Genomic DNA, 25,374 nt, shown 5'->3' on the forward strand with positions numbered 1-25,374 from the left:
TACTGGGAAATTCCAGATGAGTACTACAACCACTACAGCACATACCCTCCGAGACGTCGGGTTCCTCAATGTGTGGTGGCCCTTCCTTCATCAACCAGGCTGGGCGGCCAACATCCATCCTACGATACAGCCCCTCAAGTCTGGAGAGACCCACAGAACTACCAGATACCTGTACGTGGTCGTAACACGAACATCAGATCTCACCACTTGCCCCACTTAGACAACACTGGCCACCGATACATGGGTTTAGTTGGTAACCACAGATACAGCAGGAGACCCCTATCATACCCTTCGACACTTCGAGTGCCTCAAGACGACATGACCTACTCTGTAAGATTTAACACCGCTGCAGCTGAGGTGGTCCTTCCTTCATCAACCAGACTGGGCGGCCAACATCCATCCTACGATACAGCCCCTCAAGCCTGGAGAGACCCACAGAACTACCAGATACCTGCCCGTGGTCGTGACACGAACATCAGATCTCACCACTTGTCCCACTCAGACAACAGTGGCCACCGATACATGAGTTTGACTGGTAACCGTAGATTATCTTACCCTCTGACACTTCGAGTGCCTCAAGACGACAGGGACTACTCTGTAAGATTTAACACCGCTGCAGTTGAGGTGGCCCTTTCTTCTTCAACCAGGCTGGGCGGCAAACATCCATCCTACGATACAGCCCCTCAAGTCTGGAGAGACCCACAGAACTACCAGATACCTGCACGTGGCCGTCAGACTAACATCAGATCACACGGCATGCCCCAAACAGACAACAGTGGCCACCGATACATGGGTTTGACTCGTAACTGTAGATCATCTTACCCTCTGACACTTCGAGTGCCTCAAGACGACATGGACTACTCAGTAACATTTAACACCGCTGCAGCTGAGGTGTCCCTTCCTTCTTCAACCAGGCTGGGCGACAAACATCCATCCTACGATACAGCCCCTCAAGTCTGGAGAGACCCACAGAACTACCAGATACCTGCACGTGGCCGTCGGATTAACATCAGATCACATCGAGCGCCTGTAGCACGCAGTAGTAGTGTGCCCCGATACATGACTTTGACTGGTAACTAAAACAAAACAATGGGAGCTGCACAGTTCAAAATGCAGACAGTGCCTCTGTACAACAAACAATCTCTCTGACCAGTCAATTAGACATCAGTGCTGCGCAAAGTACCAGTCAGTTTACACTCACAGTTAAACCCTCACAAAACAAAAATCCCCTCAACATGCCATGTCAAAAGGGACCAGTGCCATTTTTCAAAGTCACAAGAGTTTTAGGCCAAGTTCACAGGTCCAGAACTCTTGGCATGAACGAACAAAGCTAAGTTAATGAATGACGAACACAAACATGGCATGTCTTAATCGATAGAACATTTACATATGATCACAGGTCATCCCAGGTCACCAGAACAAGGTTCGGTATGACCACAGGTCATCTCAGGTCACCAGAACTAGATACCTTCCCGACACGACACTGGTTTAACCCTCCCCTTGCTGCCTAACCCCAGAACCAACACAAATCTGTGCCAAGCGGCCACCTTAGCTAGCCGGAGGTTAACTTCCTATGTTTCACTTCATGCTGAGGAAACGAAGTTGAAAAGTTATAAATTCTGACCCCTTACCATGTTCTATGAGTGTTACCCAAGGGGTTTTGGTCACAGACAGCAAGCTTTTATCACTAAAGGTTCAAGTGATTCTTATTCAATTTTACCCCTTCTTTTATTACTGAAGATGCTAGCTGCATTTCGTTGGACTACCTTATCTGTACAACCAACAATATTAATGCCCCTCAGGCCTAACCCCTGGCTGCTGCTGCGTTGTCATAAGTTGTAGCAATTCTTCCCCCTTACCATGTTGTGCGAATGCTACCCGAGGAGTTTTGACGGACACAGAGAGCAAGCTTTCACACCAAAGGTTCAAGTGATTCTCATTCAAATTTTGCCCCTTCCTTTATTACTGAAGACGCTGGCTGCACTTCATTCGCCTGTCTTATCTGTACAACCAACAATATTAATGCCCCCCATGTCTAACCCCTGGCTGCTGCTGCGTGAAAAACAAAGAAATCATAAGCTGTAGTAATTGCTCCTAACATTAGCTGTGAAATCAAAATAGACAAAGTTATTCTTGTACCCAGGAAATATGGAAGGATGTGGATTGGTCTCTTGCTGAAGACATTTTTGTCTAATGATGTTAAGCGTAAGAGAAAGAGTTATATTACGAGTATAACAGGGATGAGGTCCAATAACTGTAGTTTCGTAAAGGAAAATTCATGCCTTAGATGGATGTCATAGAATCTTGTAATTTGTATTTGAAACGTGTAATTTGTAACTTAACCATTCTAGAGTCTGTTGCATTTCAAATATGGTCTGTGATTCATACAGAAATGTTTACAAATATTTTGTCCTGTCAAAGTTGCCATCATCATCATTACCCCTGGAGCGTGGCTTAAACAAAGATAAATGTACAAACATATTTCCAAATATTCTTGACATCAAATGTATACTTAATGGAAAATCCGTCAGTTTGTTTAGTATAGAAGTGTTGGAAAGGCATTATACATCACAAAATACAAATGACAAAGTGGTTCCACTTTTGCGGTGTTGCCAAAATAGACGAAACTAATACAGTTGAAGCCAGTTAATTGCACAAAGGATAATCGCACACTTCTGTTAACTGCACGAAATCCTCAAATCCCATGGTGGGGAGGTCCAGCTTGATAACTTCGCTTTGTTGCAACATTCTGATAATTGCACGAAATGCACTGGCAAATGGGGTGTGCAATATTAAGCGACTTTTACTGTTACAGTATCACCTTTAATTATACAATGTACAAGGATTTAATCTGTGCACGACTCGATATACGACCGAAATCTGTAACTTGGCCATTATCATGGCTGTTGCTCCTTTAAACTATACTGAGTCCTAAAGCCATTAATTGCCAAAGATGAGACCACAATAGAAAGTGTTCAAGCCGTCAAGGCTTCGATTCTCACGGCCATTGTGATCTGTACTACTGTGATTCTCGTGTGACGTGTGTGGCTAATAAAGTACACATATAGAAATCACGTTAATGTTCTTGTTTTTTCCTACGTATCAATTACTAAACATCGTTTAACACTGGCCTCATTACTATGAATCAATCATAAATTGCTCGAAAACGATTTTGTGGGCATGGAAAATGCTTCTTAAGAAGGATCCCACATTCAGCACCAAGGACAGGCAAAGTAGTGAACACATCGGCCTTCTCTCCTGGCTGGTCCGCTGTACAAGATGGCTGCAGAGTTGAATAATGGTGTATTGATAGGAGTAATACCAGAGATGGAAACAAACCTTTTGAAGTATTTTTATTCTTTAGAAAACAGTTACTGTTTAATTAACAGTTTGTCAATGAATATACTGTATATATAACTGGGCGAAACTATGAGCTTTACGTCCTATTCAAGAAGATATCCCCAGCAAACCCGGGTACTCATTTTCACCTGAGTCGAGTAAGGTAATAGGTGTTAAATTTAAACAGCTAGCTTTTAACGTGGACAAGATTGCACAAAAATAATAAGTTATTTTGTGACAGTTTAATTGATATAGACCAATACCCATGCAGTGGCCAAGTGGGTAGAGTGTTGCAGTCAGTAGGTTGTGTGTTTAATCCCCAGCCGAGGTTATCTCCAAGCAGATCCTACAATGGCATAAGATAGTATCAAACTGGCCAAGAAGTGTTGTCAGCCAAGAGGTGTCCATTCGCCATACTGCTAAACCGGCTTCACTCCTCTGCCAGCTTTTAATACTACCTTATGCTACCAAAGGATCTGCTTGGAGATTACAGCTGAGGCAAACTTAAGACTCCAGCTGCAAGAATGAAGTTTTGTCTGCTTAGCACTGAAAATTTGACATTAACTATGGTAGTTAACCACACACCAATAGTACTAGCTCCTTGCTGTAGTGACTGTACAAAGCTGTGTGGCCCAGGGCTACTGAAACAGAGATGGGCACCGCCCGATACACCTTCTGGTGTGGGAAGGACTTAAAGTTAAACTTAACTTTGCGAAAGCATAAGGAAAAGAATGTCCTAGACCCCAAAGGAATTGATCCCAACAGCACACCAAAAAGTAGTTACTCAAGCAATTGGATACGGTTTTGGAAAACCATAGCCAGTTTCCAAAACCATATCCAGTTGCTTGAGTAACTACTTTATGGCGTATCTTATTACCTGGATGTCTAACCTACATCGACGAATCACACCAGTATACTTGTATGTTGTAGTTTATTAAGCATGAAATCATGTAAAGCTGGCAGTTGAGACTGCTGCAATCCTTTATACAATACACAGGCATAACTGTGGTTTATGTCACATGATTAGCACACTGAGAAACGCCTTGCAATCAAACAGCGCTCACTACTCTTAAGCTACAACAGCAAGAACAGTAAAATCAAGACGTCTTACAAAATATAACCTATGGTATAATAATAAAATAAATTGGAAGTTGTGTCTATATAAATATTAAGTGTGATCTATATACGTAATTACAAGAAAGTTCAGCATCACCGTCGTGACGTCATCTTTTTAGAACTTTCGCTTTTTGATTGTTTTGTGCACTTTCGTCACAATGAAATTTCCGACTGGTTATCTGAGGATAAATATCTTATATCCTGTTTCCTTGTATTCTACACTTCTAGAGATACTGAACACAACAGGCATAATTTTTTTTCACTGTGAATAATATCGGGATAATGATTTTTTTAGGTTAAACGTAATAATTTCATCATTTTGCACTACATTTGATAGCGCATCGTAGAAGGTCAAAAAACCATATGATCGTATGTAAATACTATGGTACTAGCATATCATAACTTCCTTATTGCAGATACAACTCTTTTACAATAAATACAGTTATCAAGTACAATAGAGCATGAGAGAAAGACTGCTACAAAGATGTAGTGAACGGACTTTCCCTCCCCCCAGAGAAAGAGACAAACCAGCAATGATTGTTATTGCAACAGCCAAAACGTCATGTTTCGGCTCTCCTCCGTCGAAAAATAGCGTGCTTTCTACAGCACAGAAGGGCTGCGTCCAAAAAAGGCAAGAAACAGCATCTAAACAACATCAGTTAAGTAATCCAAGCACGAATTCTCTGCTGGCTTCACTCCAATTTCCCTGATGAATTTTTTTTTGTCAACGCCTCTCTTCTTTACGTACAGTTCATTCCGTATCCACCTCCGTCGTCCCTTTCCTTCCCTCCAGGACACAAGGGAGACTGTCCTCTCGTAACTCTTGCAGAAATCCGTCAAGTTTCCGATTCTTGCACATCACCCATACCCGTACAGTAGGATAAATACAGGCAACATCTCCGTCTCTCATGCTCCCTCCATTGTCGCACATCCTCCGTATTTTATACTCGTCTGAGTCCCCCGTTCGCAGAGCGCGCTCCGGTATAGGCACGTTGAAAAGTGGGTACATTGTCGGTACCAATCTTTGTGGAAAGGTTGGTATATATATATATATATATACATTTACATTGTTTCTTGCATCTAGACTCTTTTTTTTTTTTCGTCTATTTTTACATGTACATGTCCCAACTGATCATGACAGCTACAATTGCTTTTCTTGCATGCAGGTCTCTCGTGGGGAAAAGCTGCACTTTTTTTCCTGACAAACCTCAGGCTCTCCATCATATGTATACCTCCTCACTGACTAACTCTATTCCATCTCCATCCTGCCCCTCCCCAAGTCCACCACTTGGCATCACCCAACACATTGACTTGGCACTACCTATTCCCACGCGGGGGTGGGGCAGGGTCTATATCGACTGTATACTTTGCTGACTTCCTCCCGATTCTCTTCTGTGGCTGCCGATCATGACTTTACTGACAAAATTGACGATGGCGGAGGCTGGCTGGTCGGGGTCCAACTCTGCAAACAAGTGGCAGGCATTGTCCACGCTGCTCCCCACTTTCCTCGCCACGAAACCAAAACATCTGCAGCAAAAGAACAAGGAAATTACATTATAAAACAATTCTTTTTGAACACACAGAGAAGTCTTCTTAGAGCAGTATACATACATTATATCTGCACCTATTTTCTTTTTGTGGAGTTTTAAAGTTATGCTATGTTATTACTTTCCTTGCCACAAGACCGAAACATCTGCAACTATAGAACAAGGAAATCAAGTAACTTACAAAATGATTCTTTTCGAACACACTGAGAAGACTCCTTAGAGCAGTATACATACATTATATCTGCACCTATTTTCTTTTTGTGGAGTTTTACATTTATGCTATATATGTTATTACTTTCCTCATAACAAAACCGAAACATCTGCAACTGCATGTATACAACAAGGAAATCACGTAACTAACAAAATGATTCTTTTCGAACGAGAGGTCTTCTTAGAGTAGCAAACTATAGCCAAATACATATTTCTTTTGGCAGGATTTTAAATTTATGCTATGTTAAACTCAACAGTTTCAAGTGAAACACTAGTTAACTAGGAAATACACACATTTTGTCAAACACAAAGAAGATGTGGAAGAACAAATATAAATTTACTTTGCGCTCAGGGTGGAGCTCTGTCCTGTGTGTTTCCATCTCCTGTCTTCTGGGTCCATCCCACAGTAGGTCACCGAGTTCACAGGGTAGTGTCGTCTGAAGAAGATCCTGGGGAGGGGGGCGGGATTTCACATGAGTTAATGTTTTGTGATTACTTCAATGGCAAGAACTCTTATCAAATAAGGCCTCAAAAATCAAATTGGTTGGTGCTTGGACTTGCAAATGCAAACCTGAAAAAAAATATAAAAAAACAGTCTGGCTGGAAAGTTTGTACCTTAGTACACTGAGTTTTGGGAAGTGAATATAAAGTTTGGACAGCTTATGCACATTTTGCCATCAATCTAACCTTGTTTATACCGTTTCATCATGATGTGTACTTTTAAGGGCAAAAAATGTAACATGTATAATGTATATACATGTACACCAAATAGCATTTAGTCAAGCAACTGGATATGATTTTGTAAATAGTCAGATGTTTCAAATCTTCAGTGTCATTTACAAAAGATAAAGGATGTTATCTGAAACGTCGGGCTATTTACAAAATCATATCCAGTTGCTCGAGTAATTGCTGTTTGGCATATCTTATTACCTGGAAGCCTAACCTTCATGGACGTACAATGTATATATTTGTGTAAGATTACTTTGACAAGAAACTACAAAGCTGTACTTCTCTGCAATGTGCTCCAACGAGTCATACAGATATAAGTGAGGTGAGGTGAGTACCTCAACACAATTAACCTGGAATCCAGTCTAGTTGTGGCACGGCCTACCGTAGTTAGTATAGACTCTCTACGGGGTCAGTGCAGCTCTAAGCCGCCGGTGTAATCATTCACACCCGGTAGGACTTTGCCCAGTGGAAGTTAATTAATAGGCCACAACTGCTGGCCGGCAATTAACTCCCACTGGGCCAAGTCTAACTGCGTGAAAATCCTACCGGGTGTGAATGATTACCCCAGCGGCTGAGAGCTACACTGGCCCCGTAGAGAACCTAAACTAACTACGGTAACGTTAGGCCGAGCCAGTAGTAGACTGGATTCCAGGTTACAACACAATGTGCATGTTGTAAGAAGTGGATGACGATAAATTGACTTGTTTGGACGGAAAATGATTTTACCCCATGGCAATCTGTCCCCAAAATGACAATAAAATGTTGAAAATGTACTTTCATGAGCTTAAACTCCTACAACTCATTACCACAACACTTCAAATCAGCCACACCGTCCATGTTCAAAAAGCACATCAAAGACAGACTAAATACTAAGACACAAACTTACAAACCTCTGCAGCACTGGTGGTAAGACATTTATTGACAACTATGTATATAGAATTAATGTTTAGAATATTTGATACTGACCTCTGACCTCTCAGCTACTCGATCTCACAACTACATTTACTTTTATTTTAAGAATAAGGTTTTGCGGTAATGTCTTCCTTTAAGTATAACGTTAAGTGTATATTTAGGTTGGTTGGATAGGTTGTGAATTAAGGTGTAAATAGTCTCAATGTTCTGTTAATGTATTATGTTAAGTGTTTGTCTTAAGACTCCAGGAAGATTAGTGACGCATTGTCAGAATTGTACATGTATTCACTAATGGAGATCTTTTCAATAAACAAACAAATAAACAAATAAACAAACTGACATATTCAACAAGGAAAATCAACAACAAGAAAAAAACTAAGCTGCAGACAGCCCTGTATACAATGTGCATGTAGTAAGAAGTGGAGAAGGATATACTAACTTCCTCTCGCTGTCGGTGAGCGTGATGCCTTGCGAGGACACCTTGAAGTGTACGATGGTGGCGGTGGGAGGGGGGTCCAGCGATGTGGTCACTGCCATTGCTTTCCTGACCGCGTTCGGGCCGGTCAGAGACTCCATATCGATGGAGTTGATGTATAAAACATTACAGGCTGTCAGAAAAAAACCCACTACCAGTCAGTAACAAACAATGTCAAGTTATATTGGCCTTAAGTTTGTGCACCAGTTTTATGTTCCTGTTATCTGCTTTTTTTTAATGGCGTTATTGTAAGCTTTTGTTATTTAGTCTTATTTCTATTGTCATTACTTTTGTTCGAGGAGAAAACCAAGATAAGTAATTGTTGCTTTTTGTCTCATCCTCGTTAGATATATGTGAAAAAAAAAAAAAAAACAATATCAAAGAACGTCCAGGTCTGAAGATACAAAAACTGGCTCTGAGGAAGAAACGAAAAGTCAGCAGGTAATATTAACTGGTTGTGTAAAAGAAAACTCAACTATCCTTAAATAAATACTGTTCTGTGCTTCAGTTGTTCTTACCTGCACCCTGCTGAAGTAGCGTTTGTGCTGATGATCCTCCTAGATCAGGTTTGGGACTGCTCACAGCGCTCGGGCTGGTTGCCGCTAGCAACCCTGGATCTAAACAACAACAAACACAAACTTGTAAACAACAACAACGTCAACAACACTTGTCAGAAAATTGATATACATACACAGTGTATTTTTTTACGACACCAAAATATTCACAATGATACACTTTATTCTGTTTGATATCACCAAGCTCATGCCTACTAAGCTATCACAAGAAGACTTAAATGTAAACAACATAACAAGAAGAAAAGACACATTTTGTTGTCAAGCTACTTGTGTACCATAACAAACCCAAACTCAACAACAGAAAAACTGCCTATATCTGACTCTACTACACACACAAGTTGGAAACCTTGCAAACATGCAATGAGCTTGGATTTTTATGATCAATTTCTAGCTCTGAATTTTAAGAAAACAACATTTAACTATTGGGTTGAAAGTTAAGACGATGAAAGAACAAAATAGTCACTAGTGTGCTCCCAAGGACTGATCATTGCACCTAATAAACATGAATGCTGAAGATGGGTACAAAATGTTTAGTGTGAGGACTGAGAGTATGAACATCTGCAATTCCTCCATGCTCTGCTAGATGGCATGCCTGCACTGCAAACGTCACCACCACAGTGGGATGTCGTGCTGAAAGGCAACTTTGTTAGGACTTTGTTCACACAACGAGCTATCGGTTAAACTGCAGTTCCTTCATGCTCTGCATGGTGGCATTCCTGACCATACCTGCCGCCTGTACTTCCATCTCTATTAACTCAATACTTTCTATCTCGTTCTCTGTCCTGCGCTGGGGAGTCGGCGTTTCCGCGGGTTTGGCACTCTCGGCAGGAGGGGTGGGATCTGCCGGGTCTGGAAGGTAATCAGGGTCAGTACTGGTGCAATGCCCTAGTCGGTATTCGCCTTGTATTTTGTCCTAGTCGGTATTCGCCTTGTATTTTGTGGTTGTGAGTTTATCCGCGACCGAGTCATACTAAAGACAGTACTGATGCAATGCCCTAGTCGGTAGGTTGTGAGTTTGATCCCTGACTGTGTCATACCAAAGACTCTAAAAATGGTACATGATACTTTCTCTGCTTGGCATCTGGGAAAAACTGGAGATCTGATGCCACGTCTGAGTTTCTTACTGTAACAGGCATCTGTGTGGCTTTGCAGGTTCAGTTTGTACTCCAAAACAGTGTTGTTTGGGACTATATGTTTTTCATATCGACCTGACACAACTGCTAGTGAAAAGCCTTTCCTGGTGGGGGATTATGCTTATAATCTGGGCAGTTTTGGAGCAGCTGCAGTAGGAAAGACCCCATACTTGTTGAACAGAATGAGCTTAAAGGACCAATGCAAGGGCTCTAATTAGGGGGGGGGGGTCTTTCCGACTATAGAAATTCTTGTAAATACCTACATGTGACATAGTAGACTAACATTTGAGGGTAAGTTTGTATGGCTAGAAGTTTTGTATTCTCGAGATATGCAAACATGAGTGATCACGTCGACCGATGATGATGATGATGGTCGACACATTTTTTCTCCACTTCCCCATAATAATCACATACATGACTGGAAAATATTGTAACTGTGCTGTCACCCGTTATGCAAAAGGATTGTTTACCACGTATGCAAAACAAACATACAAACAACTGTTGTCTAGTCACATGAGGGATGATTACCTGTTTCAGGGAGGAGCAGTTTGCAGGGCAGGGCCAGCGGAGTGATGGAGTGTTGGTACACCAGAGCTGACAGACTCCCTGCAAAACACAGCACAAACATGATCAATAAAAGAACCATTTTTTAAGACAGATATACACAAATCTCTGTGTTTTTTTCCCCCACACTATTGACAGATTAGCCAAAAAGGCCCAGTGGGCATCACTCCACCATCAGGGAAATTTGAGCGAAGTGCCTTTTCCAAGGCCACAATGCTGGGGCCATGGTGAGTATTGAACCAGGCACCTCTAGATTCCAATTCAACGATGCATCTTCTGATCAGGGAGGTTGGCCCTCTTCTGATGTATGGGCAACTTTAGCTTTAGTTTAGGGCAATGTCTACAAAAAACATGGTTCACTACATGTCCCCTTCCCACACAAAGGAAAATGTCTGTCACTACTACAATTTATCACTACTGTGACCCAAACAGCGGCACCAACGTGACAACCTGCCCTGGGAAACAGTTAAGTTCTCAGCAGGACCAGGACAGGAATGTTTAGTGATTAACCTTAGCCGTGGACCGTGTTTTGCAAACTTCACGAATGGAACATTAACTTGTACAGCTGCACTTTAATTAGGTGGATGGCAACAGGGCTCGAAATACCACCTGCATATGCAGGTTAGTGCAGGTAAAATTGGAGCTGTGCAGGTATTTCTGGTGTGTACCTGCACCTAACCTGCACTGGTCCATGTACTGGGTTTTATACATATTACATCTCCTATGATGTAGGTGTATATGCGGATTGTTATTAGCTGCATTGACTGTTACCACCTATAAAGTATAAAAGACACAAACAGTTCCTAAACAATTTTAGTATGATCCATACTCCCTAGATTCAGAGTGGTGCAGGTAATTTTGAATGTTACCTGCACCAGTAAAAGTATTTCGAGCCCTGCATTAGTAATGACACAGTCAGGCACCGGCCAACCCAAACTCTCTACACTCATACAGAGAGCTAGCTAGACAACTGCAGCATCAACTTGTACAGCTGCACTTTAATTAGGTCTGGTAAAAAATGTTTTGTTTCCGATTACGGCCCCCGAAAAGTTTGGGTTGGTACATTTGTATAGGTAGGAATTCTCTTTGTGTTAAAAGAGTTCATTGGAGCACTGGCCAGGTTTAGGATTTTTACAATAACCCAGTGTATCCAATCATGATACAGTCATACAGTAGTTGGTCATGTGTGATCATTGGAATGGATATAGTATTTCACAGGGCTCAAAATACCACCTGCATATGCACGTTTAGTGCAGGTACATTAAAAGCTGTGCAGGTATTTCTGATGTCTACCTGCACCTAACCTGCAGAGGTCCATGTACTGGGTTTCTATATAGTATACATGTTTTATGTTGTGGACTTGTACTAGCTGCATTGACTGTTACCACCTATGAAGTATAAAATAAATAATGGCAATGGTTTCTGACCAGATTTTAGTATGATCAATACTCCCTAAGTTGTCTGGTGCAGATAATTTTCAAAGTTACCTGGCCTGTACCTGTGCAGGTATGCAGAAAAAACATATTTCAAGCAATGATTTCATTAGATCAAGAAAGCTGTTTCAAATTAAGCTGGTCATATGTCACAGAAATGTCAGTAACATCATGATGAAAAACAGCATGTTATAAACATCAACAGCTTCCTCTCCCACTGAGGCCATTTCTTACATGTTCTGCTCGACTGATGTACCATTAGAAAGTGCTGCACCTGTTTGGGAATTACTCCTACTCTCCTGCTGATACTGTACTGGTTATAGTGACACGTTTAGCCCCACCTGATTGTATAGGGGCTTTTCCTTATAATACTATTTTGTCTAATTAGTAGAATCATATTATCCTATACTGTTTGATTAGTAGAATTGTAAGATATATTCTCTATTCTTTCTCTTTTCTTTAGTTGTAGTTTATAGTTGGCCATACAAAAGTGACTGTACTTTTTGTTGTGTCAATAAAGCTTGTAGTATTATTAGGCCATGTTAATATGGATGACATTTTCTCATGCAATATTTTTCATCCATTTAAAAAAAAGGAGTTTTCAACCATACTGGAAATGATGATATGAAGCAGCTTCCAATGAGCAAATGCATGCCTTAGATTGCAAAGTTAACAAATATTGAAAAATTGATCCTAAGGACACAGGATCCTCAAGTCAATTCCAAGGTCAAAGAAGAAGATTGCAACTACTGACAAGTGGTAGATATCCAAATGAACAAAAGTACTCTGTAGCTTTTATCATTATACACACTGAAACCAAATTTCTGTGTTTTTTCTTACTAAAAAATAGTATTATGGGCAATAAAACTTGATGATGTTATCCATTATGGTAGAAAAAACTCGATTTTAGAATTCTTTCATGCTATCAATATCTAGTACAAGAGTGAGTGATCAGTTCTTTCTATATTCATAAGTGAAAAAATAATGTTAATTTTTTTTTTCTAAAACCGACCAAGCTTCAAGGAAAAGCAATTTACAGTGGATATAAAAACTATAAATCCATTAGAACACCCGCTGCCCTGCCTTCTGTTCCCTTCACTCAATTATTGGATTTCCAATAAAGCTGTAATAGTGGGAGGTATGTTTACCAGATCATCAGCACACAAAACCACTGGGCTGTGAACTGAGAAGGTTGTAGTATTGGGTTTTGTATTGGAACATGCAATGGATGTGGGATTATGTTCTTGTTGTCCTATCAGTCAATAGATGTTTGAGTGGGACATTTCCACTTAGGTGTTATTGTATTTACCGTAAGGGTTATGTTTTTTGTAGCATTTGTGTGAGTGTTTGTGTGTATTTGCCAACAAGAGCCGTAAGATTTTTTTTTACATAAAAGTGCTAGGTTGCCTCTGCAAGTTGCAGGTCTAGTATAATCTCCAAGCAGATCCTACGATGGTACCAAACTGGCCAAGGAGTGTGGAGCCAAGAGGTGTCCATTTGCTCGGTAGCAAAAAAAAATTCCTAAACCGGCTTCACTCCTCTAGCAGATTTTGATACTATCTTATGGTACCGTAGGATCTGCTTGGAGATTAGGTCTAGTATAGAAAGCCTATTTGAGGCTGGACTCACCAAAGACAGGTTCATTTGCACATCCCTTCAGCTTGACTCCGCGAGATGTGGGCTCGATCAGGAAGTGCCTCACCAACTCATTCGACATGTCTCCTGCCAAGCAACAAAAAAGGAACAATTTTCACAAAACTGGAAGTAATGTTCTTTTCCAATAGAAACGTAAATTGTGTATTGACATAATGTGATATACAACTTAACATTTCAGTTTGTAACGATTCCTTCTCTCTTTTTTTTAGAGCATTGCATTTGTATTGGCCTAAGTACATAGACATATATGACCCTCAAAACAAGATGGCGTAGAGACGCATACAAACGTCGGACTGTTTGTGCCTTCCTTGAGTTGTTACTTTAAAAGGAATTTCTTCAGCAGGTGTGTGAACTAAGACACATTTGAACTCTCACCTTTCCTCCCCTGCTGTAGGACTGCTGGGGGTGGTGTCGCGACCTTTAGGGCCAGCCCAAAGGCTCCTGGGAAGGAATGGCTGTCCCTCACAATAAAGGTGCCCGGAGCCTTGTCCTTCAACATGGCGATAGCTGCACGGCAGGGAAATCAAATATGATTATATTTCCCAAGAACTACTATTGATTGGAATACTCTACCATATTCAACCACCCTTCAAGCTAATCCCGTTAAGTTTAAGGAGGAGGTGTTGCAACACCTGAGGAACGGCCAATAAACAGCAGCACTACACCCTGGATGGTTTGCCCCAACAAAAATAAGGGGTGTTATCCAGTAACTGAACAAGAACAAGACGAATTTCATGTAAAAATGCCAAACTTTGAGCATATATCATATGTCACCTCTATTCCAGCTTCTAACTGTCACACTTATTGGCAGAGTAGCAAACAGACGTTGGAAGAGGAATAAACTGACAAGGCAAGACTATATGTACATGCATGTAGGCTCAAATTATTTTTAAGTTTTCATGTTAAAACTCTAGTATGATCATAATAACAATTCTCATAGCTTAAACGTACCAAGAAACAATATAGTAGTACTCAAAACCAATATTAACCTCACAGTTTTGTTCCGAGAAGCGAACTGAAAGTTAGTGATGTTTACTTATGTTTACTTGCAGCACAGTTACATCACATCAAACACTGGGCAACACCGATAATAAAAATCTTTAATTAATAAGTGTTAATAATTGTTCATTCTAAATTGTGTAAGGGATTGTTTGTGTAAGTCAAAAATTTTTTGTTTTCAGTAAAAAAAAAAACAGCATTTTGTTTTCAATTCTGCATGAAAGCTCAGTCTGAAAGGAGGATGACATCCACAGAATGTACATGTAGACAATTCCGCCACAATGCAAACACTGAGATCCAGCTAAAAGCTCTGTCTTTGTGAGTCTTAGTCCGTCAGTAGAAAGGTATTACTGTACTAAACCATGGCTTTTGACAAAGTAAACATCCCACATCCACGGGCTTCTCAGTTTTGACATTCAATCTGGCTCCTTAATTCTTCCAAGAAAAGGAAAATAAAGCTCTAAGCTGCACACACATGTAACTCAAGGTCAAGATGACTAAAGTCCAAGAACTTGATTTATCAAACCACACATGTACATTACAACAATTCTTGTATTCAACAAGCACAATTCCATTCTATTTCTGCACGAAGAAATAAGACCGTAACAAACTATCCACTAGAAATGATTACAACCTTTTCATTTTGAATCATAACTTTCAAATACAGATTTCCAAGAGCTAGTTGCCCAATTTTTCAAAACTCTAAAACATGATTTCTTTTAAGACATACATATTGCATGATGAGACGCCAGCTGACTATATCATTCATATACATATACATATACATACATATACATCTAACCACCAGATAGTTGTGACCCTAACAGCTGCATGATATCAGGACAATATCTGGCTCCTCTATGACTCATCATGTTAAGTAATTATCATGAATATCCAAGCCTAGGATTTTGTAGGTAAGCCAGACTGATAACTTTGAACAAAGCAAAATTTGTCTCCAGCCAGATACACTTGCCAAAGAATTTTTGATAAGCCTTTTCCAACTGACCTAATATTTTCCTTGTGTAAGGCTACAATATTCTCTCCCACTCTCACAAATCTAACATATGCAGTGTTGTTCCAGGACAGATCTTCTAGTAAGAGGTATTCCAACAACTGACTTGCAAGCATGAAAAGTCATTCTCCCAAAAATTCTTGGATACTACCAGTTTGATTTCAAAATTGTGATTTTGAGTTTAAGACCAGTTTAAGTTAACTTTTTGCAAGTGATTTCCTACCACAGATGTTTTGTCATTCATTGTATTATAACAGTTTTTCAACTTCTTAACAGAGCAAACACCTCTGGCAGTCAGTCTTCACTCACCAGGCCACAACATTTACTACTACTACATGTACTTAGCCGAGTACCATCTGCCATTATAGTGGCCGCTGTACGGAAAAGTTTGAGCTGTGGATTGAGCCAGCAGTCACATTGGAGGATGGTACTCAGGCTAACTGTACTACTGTAATTACAGTATATTAAACAGTTGTACACAGAAGTTTGCCGTACCTTCATCCCGCGAGATGTTGGGTTTGTACCAGTAGGACGAGGTGTCCTTCACGAACATGGGGGTGCCTGATCGGAACACCTCCACCCCAGAATCTGTGCAGGAAAGAACCACACACGGCTTACTACAACAGATTTACAGACAGAGAGATGATAGGCTAGAGCCTATACTAAGTTGCAACAAAACAGAGTCAGTGTAGACACAGCCTCAACTTAATGTTGCCTGAAACAAAATATACCATCAGTAAAACGCCAAAAAACAGTTGCTCAAGCAACTGGATATGATTTTGGAAAACAGTCAGACATTTTAGACAGCCATCTGGTGTCTTTCGTCAGTGACATTGGAGAAATCCTGTAACAGTTGGAGATAGCTTTCATATCCTAGTTGTGAATGGATAATTATGCATAAGAGATCTAATTGAAGAAGTTTATCCTTACTATGCATTAACCTGGATGTCTGACCTTCATCTTATTTTTACTTTTCTTTACAAAATAATCAATGAGGGCCTAAAAAAACTTTGTGTTTCTACAACCTTGAAAAGAGACCAAGGCCTCAATGTACATCTTAACTTGACTTAAGTACATTGTAGATCAACCCATGTAATACTTTAAGCTTTCATCTGTTTCCTTCCTCACTAGGGAAGCTTATTAGGGCTTCCTTCTCTGGTTGCTGTCAGCTCTACTATTGTTAGTCAGGCTAGGATATGAGTACAAAACAATACACTTTTCAAGTTCAAAAAATAATAAAAACAGTTTGAATATTCAGAAGCAGCTGGAAAGTTAAGAGAGCAGTCCAGTGTTCAACATTCATTTCTGTGATATGTACATGTATGTCGTCTTCACAGTTTTCTGTATGTAAGTGTGATCTGTATTGGTACATGTATGTTATTGTTATCTGTTCTGTGTATTTGTATTTGTACATTTTGTATCATTGTGAGCCCTGGAAGATTAGCCCCATTTGAGGCTGGAGGGTATCTTAATTTTATTATCCTAAACTTAAACTGCCCAGACGATACATGTGTATATCCAGCATTCAGATGTATCCCGTGTGCTGTGCCTATATAACTGGGATAGGACATTCTCCCAAAGTAACAGTAAAAGCCTGGAAGTTAGGGGCGTTGGCATTGTTCGAGGGTTTCTTTTCGGAGAGCACAGAGAGCATTTAATTAAGGGTAAATTAACTCTAATAAACTCTCTCACCTGCCAGGGATGTCATGCTGGACAAAGTGGTGCTATAATAAAGTTCAAAGGCTAGGTTTTGTGTAAAACTTTGGCGCCCTCCCAGTCCACTTAATTACCTGCCAAAGATATCATGATGGACAAGGGTTAAACTTAACCCAAAACTCTAATAAACTCCCTTACCTGCCAGGGATGTCATATACGGGCCCAGCAGGACAAGGGTTAACCCTAACTCTGATAATCTCCCTTACCTGCCAAAGATGTCATGCTGGACCTCTGGGACTGGAAGTACACGCTGGCGGGACTGCTGCGTCCCGAGGCTGGGCCCTGCGAGCCGTTCGCCATGCTGCCTGCAGGGAGGGTCCCCAGACTGCTGGCTGGGGACGGCATGCTTCTCTCACTGCTGTAAACAACACACATACACAGGGGCAGGGTTAGTTATAATGAACAATTAATGTCACCTCTCACTAGTAGTTCGCTCCTATGTTCGCTTCTCTGCTAACCATCTGGGTAACTGTAAATTAACTGTGATTAGAAACCACCAAAATTTGGACGATTCCAAACGTTAGAGATGTCAAGGTTCCCAGATGGAATAGCAGAGAAGCAATTGTATCAAATGGTACCCAGGCTAACTTCTCACTGGGACATGGTAAATTGCTATTTACTTACAATCATAACTTACAGACTTTTGTTACTCTATGCAAGTTTCATTATTTGCTTTTGATATTTGCTCTTACAGTTTTGAATCTTGTTTTACTTTTTTGCTTATGCCATGTTGATTCTATGAAATGGATGACATACTACATGTATATGAGTACCCAAATAAGAATTTGTAGGATACAGTATGGTCGAAAATTTTTTTGAAAATGGAGGAAAAATGTCATCCAAACATGCAAAGATGTCATCCATATAGTTAAATCAACATAGCCTTATTTGTTATGTCAATAGCTGAAACAGGGCTGAATGGGGAGGGCCTGAGTGGCTACGTGATTAGCTGCATGAAAATAATTTCCAAAACTCAAAGATCGTTCATTTTGAAGGGGAAAAAGCAAGAATAAGGTCTCGAGTGTTAGTAAAAAGGGTGAGAAGCAACTAAGAAAGGGTTAGAAAACCTTGTGCTGGCAGTGGAGATAGTTCTGTAGCGTGGAAGAAAGCTTCTCTCCTGAGGGGGAGGGGGGTGTTGGGTGAGTTGAGGGGGGGTGTGGTCCAGAGATGGTTGGTAAGGCGGCCGATGTTGCGAGGGAGGGTGGTAAGTTCCCCCCGGCGTGGTGACCTGCCTTTCTCTGCAAGTATAGGAGGTAGATTCCATCGTGAGCAAGGGGGCCGTTACTTTTTAGACAGACAGAGAGAGGAGCGATCTCACAGACGAATCAGGCTGTTTGTTTTTTTTCAAACCCAAAAAACAGACACAGCATTCACTCATTCACACACCAAAACACATGTACGGATCTACTGACTCAAACATAATGACAGCCAACAAAACCCGACAATACATAATAGTCTGTAGCACGATAATGATGCCAGAGACCTGATAAAACTCGTACTACATGTGATACTATATGTACATGTACATTCAATGTAAGTGCATTGTCTCAATATTAATATTGTCCTTAATGCTTAAATCTGCCTATTAGCAAACTTCAGTCTATTTTCCATTGATAGCAGCTGTCAAGCAGTATTTTACATCTGTCCTCATGCTCATTTATAGTGCATATCTATTTGCATTTAATCTTAACATGCAGCAGTTGTCAGAACTGTGAAGCTGAAGCATCACAACAGGTTTTTGATAAAGACATGTAGTGACAACTATGTGCAAGAAGCAAGCAATGACCATCAGCAAAGTGACTGAATGTAGGTTGACAAAAAGCTAGCATGTGCCCACATTCATGATCAATATCTTTCTAAATACACAAATACGAAAGGGTACATAAAAAAGGCAATGAATAACCCATGACTCTATAAAAGATGCTTTTATATGTCAACTGAAAATACGGAAACAAACAGATACAGACTTGACAAGACTCTGTAGAAACTAGCATTCAGAATGGCAAAAAATGACAACCGTACTAGTACAATGTAAGAACGGAGGTGAGAAGCAAGTAAGAATGAAGAAGCTTCAAGAAGAAGAGCAAGCCTAGGAAAGAGAAGCAAGCGAAGACCTGGTAGTTTGAAGGCGGGTGGAAAAGCTGGCTTCTTTGGAAGTTTCAGAAATAGCAGGGCGGGAGGGGGGCGTATGCTGACTGATGTAATGAACAGGTTGGGATTTGGGTCGCGAAGCCCGCTCAGGTCGCATCCCCTCACTGAAAGATGAAAGTTTAAAAAAAAAAACGTCTCAGAGTTTGTTATAAAGTCAGAGCAAGGGGAGAAAATGTTAGATGAAAAATGGAATGAGTTTAATAAGTTTTAAGGGAAATCGGTTGAGGAAGATGTGATAAAGATGAAAAAGGAGTTGGCAGTAGAAGTCAATTACTTATGAAAATGTCAGGAAGGAAAAATGAGAAAAATGAGGAACTAAAATAAAAAACTTCAAGGCAAACTTTGAGAATGAGAGGCCAGGTCTCGTGATTTAATTGCAATGGAAGGGTATAGCAGGATGGTTTGCCGAGGGAAAACCATGCAAGATACACACAAACCTTACGACTTAATAGCTCACAGACATTTCCTCTAGTCTACATTATGATATTTACATACATGTAGCCAGTCCCTTGACGTTAAAGCCACAAAGTGTGCTTTTCGAGTCCGACACTTACACAACTTTCACACAACACACAAAACTTACACACAATATGCATTCAGACACCTAGAAATAAACTCTAGATCTGCCTTTTGGAAAACAAAACAATGGTTAGTTACGGACACAGAATAATTCAACAATACAATTTGTGCAAAGCATGGAATGAAAGCCTGAAATGAATAACGACATTCGGTTAGAAACAAATCACGATACATGAAAACTCTTCTGTAATAGAAATGGTATACAATACAGGCAGTTAGTGATGTACATATAATAAACATGTCACAATGTACAATGTAAAGACAATGGTTAACACCACAGTTTCACATCACAATATTGAACATGACATTGTTACACTGTACGGAGCATTTGTGATATGGAGATACATGTACAGAGAACTGGCAAGTGAATCATGACTGGCGTATGCCAGGTGCAACGGAAACAGCTGTAAAGATCAGGGTTGGACAAGTCCACTAGTTTGATTGTCCAGGGCAAGTGAAAGTGCAGATCTGGCAAGTGCATGTCCTACCCTATATACTTCCAATTGGGCAAGGAAGACTCTTTCTATGAGTAAGATTTTTACATACTTGATACTTTTTAAGCATTGGTCAACACAGAAAAATAGTGTCAATGATAAAAAAATTCTATTGCTGGAAGTGAAAATACATTAAAAAATGTTTTTAAAATTTTGGGCAAGACAGAAGTTGGTTTGGGCAAGTAAATTCTTTATCTACTTGCCCCATAGGACAAATGAATTCCAGACTTGTACAACCCTGAAGATGTGGAGTACGATTTTCTTGATGTCTGGTGATGATGATGATCTGTTAGACGTTGACAGGAAGAAGCTGTATAGAAGAGAAGGAAAGGAGAACCTGCTGGGAGAGGGGGTAGACAGGTGGACAGGGAACCTGGCTTCCTGGGGGGGTTCAGAGCGAGCGGGTCGGGAGGGGGGGAGCTGGAGCGTGGCGTAGCGAGCCTGCTGGGATTGTAGCTGCTGGCTAAACTCGTCCAGAAACATGTAGTGGCTCTCACCGCTTGAGCGAAGGATTCAAAACGGCAGGGGAAGTTAGAGTCTGTTAATCTATTGTTAAATAATATGAAAGCAGAATTGGCACATGTTAACTTGTCCTGCCGAGCTCGTATACATGTATATACGGGTTGCATATACATGTAATGCCCGTATGTGGGTCCAGTAGCTTTACGGGTTTATGGCATTGCTCACTTGAATGTGGCATATTTTGCTGGTGTGTTACGCTAAAGGGCAGATATACTGGCTATGTAGATACAGATGCAGATACCACAGCACACCGCATCGTTTGGGGATGTAACACTGCAGCAGTAGCACAGAATAGGACAAGTTTTACTGATCCAATGAATTAACCAGCTTAGGGGGGGTTAAATTGGCAAAAAAAATTCTCAGTAGGATAAGGGTTAATATTATAAGGAATACAGTTAGGCAAGAGATACGTGAGGATAGTGACACCTTTTAGAAGTAGACAGAAAGTTTGGCGAGCTTCTTGTAGAAGAGGTTGAGGGGGTCCGGGATGGGGTATAGGGTGGGAAAGCAGCATAGCCAGGGGGGACAGAATGGAGGCCTATGTCTTCAACAAACACCTCTGTGTCGCTGGAAGTTAGAGGGGAAACATTTCATGTTATTTTTAATAATTAGTAGTCAAGAGAGACGGTAGAAAAACACAGAAGAGATTGAGACAAATATCTTAAGATGAATTTATGAAAAGTAACAGCACTTCAAAGTTTTAAGTAAAGTTATGATTGCAACATAAGTTCACCTTTATCCGTGGGATAACCTATATCCATTGTTCTAAAAAGACAGAGTATTTATTACTATATTAGGGAGGGACAAAGACTGTGCAATATTTTCAAAATAACTGTCATATTTAGAAAATCAATTTGAATCTCTTGACTTGATATCCTTATTCAAATACCTTTTTTAAAAACAACGGATATAGGTTACCCCGAGGATAAAGGTGATCTGTGTTATATTCAATAAGAGATGGTAGTTGACCTTGGTAGGGCTATAACGTCAAAAGGTGGGGAGGGAGTCCGGTCCTCTAAAGGTGGCGACACCTTTCTCCTGGACTCAGGAGGGGTCAACGCCCTCGGATAACCCCTAGGAGGTGAGAGACCTCTCTCTCTGGATGGTGATTGGTAGAGGGGGAGGTTGGGAGTTTTGTAATGAGTATTCTGGGACTGGGGTGGGGGGCTGTTCACACTGTTAGCCGTCCTCTCCCTGTAAGTAAATCAATTGAGATCAACGTTTAAAAAAATCTCCAAAAGAGGTACTAAAAGCAGAATAGCCTTGAGAATACATATTGGTGGTTAGTAAAAGAATAGTCTTCATAATGCATGCAAGTTGGTGGTCAGTAAAAGAGAATATAGAGAATATTTAAGAAATGTAAGCAAGAGTTGGAAGAGAGGAAAGAAGAGACCTTGTGAACGTGACAGTTTTTGTCTGGTGTTCTTTGGGGAATGGTTTTGGCTCTTGGGACAGTGGAGGATCCGAAGTTAGGAAAGTCGGGTTGTTAGTCTGGGACTGTGGCTGAGTTGTACCAGTTACTGTCACTGTCCTGTTACAACATTTTACAGAGAGAGAAAAGGAAAAGAGAAATACATGCAGAAGGTGTGAAAGATCACTTAAAGTAGGGCTACGTCCCTGAGGCGTAGCCAAAAAGTGTGATAAATGAAGGCTAATTGCAAAGGATAAGAGTAGAAAATAGAGTTATAAGTTACACTATGCTAGTGTCTAATCAACTACATGGTATAACGAATACTATTGTCAGGTTTGACTTTGAAAGCAGTGGTTAATGAACTGTCCCACATTCTGTATGATGGTGGGATTTTGTGCTTTTAGTAGAAATATAGTCTTTTGGTGATCTCCAACATGGTGAAAGCTTGGAAAAATTTTAGCAATTGTTTGAAATAATTTGTTTCCATACATTATTTTAGTTTCAGAAAAAAAGCATGGCAAAGCTTAAGACAACAGGTGGCAAGCTTCCTGAAGAAAGGTGAAAGTGTTGGAGAAACGAATCAAGTGAAAGTAAAGAAGTTAACCTTGATGTTGAGGAGACTGTAGTAAGGAGGGGCGAGACTGCCCTCCGTTGGGGGGGAGGGGAGGGGTGGCTGAAATCCCAGGGTTCTACGACCTCCTGTTTGTGTGAGTAGTTAAAGTAGTCTGGGCTAGATGCATTTCTGTTCCTGATGTAAGGAGGGAAAAACAAGACAAGTTGGTTTCCTCGTTATGCTTTCTGAAACTGTAACATCACATGTTTAGACAGAATAACATGATTGAATTAACGCTAGTTCACCTTTCTCTGAGGTGAAACCTATATCTGTTGTTTTGAAAACAAACAAACGGACGGAGATTTAGGGATACGAAGTAGACAGAAGTTGTAACATTTTGAAAATAGCTGCAATATGTTATATTAAGAGATTGCAATTTGAATCTACCGTCCGTTGACTTCATATCCCTTAAAACCCATTTGTTAGAAGCAATGGACATAGGTAACTATGCAAATAAAGGTGAATTACAACTTCAAAAGAAGTTATGGTACTTCTTTGACTTGAGAGCATGACTGCAAGAAATCAAATCAGTACAGTTGTAAGTCTCTCACGTCTGTTGAAAAATTTCTGCAATGTACAAGAATTTCAGATTTCTCTTACGAGCTTAATACATGTATAGAAGAAATCAAAACAGCACTGAGTAAGAAATCTTGTTGACCTTGTAGGAGATAAAGGTCGTTGGGTTTCCTGCTTGGAAACGTAGCTGTTCTCTATGACCACTGGAGACGTTTTCTTCCTGCATGCACAAATTTGTGACCAATAATCAAATTAAGTCAGGGTCTCTTTCATAATTTTATTGTAAGACCATGTTTATTTGTGTAAATGGATAGCATCGGAACCCTAAAACTGATGCAAGCGTGCGAATAGAAAAAAAGTTTGGCCCCAATAATGATGCCTCCATGATAACATCTAAGTGGCCAGGAGTTGAACAAATAACTGAACACAGAATATGGTATACCTTACAATTATATATTCTTCATTTTTGTTCTTTCACATCTTTTTCTTTGGTCTTGGAATTGACATTGGCAATTTTGGCTTATTTTGTACGATTTACAGTATGGTTGAAACATTTTTTTGTAGAAATGGCCCAAAATTGATGCGCATGTAGATGCCATCCATACTCTCAAATCAACATGACCTTGGATAAAAGTTAAGAAATAAAATGAGAACACTGAGAGTAAAAGACGAGGTTAGACCTTGGGCGCGGCAGCTCATGGTGCACAGGGGAACGTCGCGTCTGTTGAAAATCGACCTCGGTAACCGACATGTCTGGAGGCGACCACACTTGCTGCCGCTGCGCCGTGATTGGGTGACTGTTTTCCGCCGGGAGCCTTTCTCTGAGATACAGGAAGGTTACGTTCAAAACATTCAGTTTCAAAACAATTTCTGTTACAAAGCCCTGTGCTGGAAGAGAACTTCTCTGAGATATAGGAAGGTTACATTCAAAACATTCAGTTTCAAGATATCTTCTGTTACAAAGCCGTGTGCTGGAAGAGAAGTTGAGGTTAAGTGATTCCACATTCTACAAACATGATGAGAAAACCTGTTATCATCATTCATTTTTAATGTCCATGATGTATCTACAAGATATTTGACTTCAAAGGAACAGAGCTACATGTGTGTCTAACTTCCAAGTGCCAGCTGTACATGTAGTATTTGTTGTCCTGAACACCTCTAGATCTGAATAACATAAAAAAATTACCCCAAAAATGTTTTCCTAAATCAACTCAGACACTTACTATATATAGTAAGATGTATGCTATACAGCTGAAACAAGTAATCTATAAGTCTATGTATTATTATCAATATGTTTTATATCATGAAGAACACACACACACATGCTCACATGCATACAAGCACACCACACACCGCAACAGCAAAGAAGTCACAACTTTTTTTCATAACACAAACGACACACGCACCATCTTCATATCATCACCAAACTGCCACAAACACACACCACACAAGGAAGGGTTAGTTAAAAGTATAAAAAAACAGAAGAACAAAACTAAGACAAGAAGGACCTGGGAGGTGACCTAGGTTGAGGAGAAACGTTTCTCTTCTGCTCCTCTCCTGACAGTTGCTTAAAGCCCAGACTGAGAATAGTGGGGGTGAGAGCAGGCTCCTCCTCCTCCTCAATATGCAAAGGTGCACCCCTACAAACCACAGGTGTGTTAAACAGGTATGT

At 40.4% G+C, this 25,374-nt stretch overlaps 1 protein-coding gene across 1 annotated transcript in view; it reads right to left on the minus strand.

Moving 5' to 3' along the window:
* Positions 1–4,253: 4,253 nt before the first annotated feature.
* LOC118406137 (tensin-like) overlaps positions 4,254–25,374 on the minus strand; it is a gene marked incomplete in the record, with an annotated part of 215,441 nt that continues 194,320 nt past the window's right edge. Inside the window, 20 exon segments of the mRNA XM_035806003.1 lie at positions 4,254–5,982; positions 6,554–6,661; positions 8,293–8,461; positions 8,847–8,945; positions 9,630–9,752; positions 10,565–10,642; positions 13,663–13,755; positions 14,065–14,196; positions 16,196–16,288; positions 17,623–17,774; positions 18,484–18,654; positions 19,531–19,671; positions 20,978–21,139; positions 21,589–21,729; positions 22,132–22,356; positions 22,556–22,693; positions 23,178–23,321; positions 23,845–23,922; positions 24,383–24,523; positions 25,211–25,342. Of these exon segments, the coding sequence (XP_035661896.1) occupies positions 5,805–5,982; positions 6,554–6,661; positions 8,293–8,461; positions 8,847–8,945; positions 9,630–9,752; positions 10,565–10,642; positions 13,663–13,755; positions 14,065–14,196; positions 16,196–16,288; positions 17,623–17,774; positions 18,484–18,654; positions 19,531–19,671; positions 20,978–21,139; positions 21,589–21,729; positions 22,132–22,356; positions 22,556–22,693; positions 23,178–23,321; positions 23,845–23,922; positions 24,383–24,523; positions 25,211–25,342 (2,698 nt within the window).

The sequence above is a fragment of the Branchiostoma floridae genome, chromosome 18, assembly GCF_000003815.2.
Source record: "Branchiostoma floridae strain S238N-H82 chromosome 18, Bfl_VNyyK, whole genome shotgun sequence".
NCBI classification, from domain to species: domain Eukaryota; kingdom Metazoa; phylum Chordata; class Leptocardii; order Amphioxiformes; family Branchiostomatidae; genus Branchiostoma; species Branchiostoma floridae.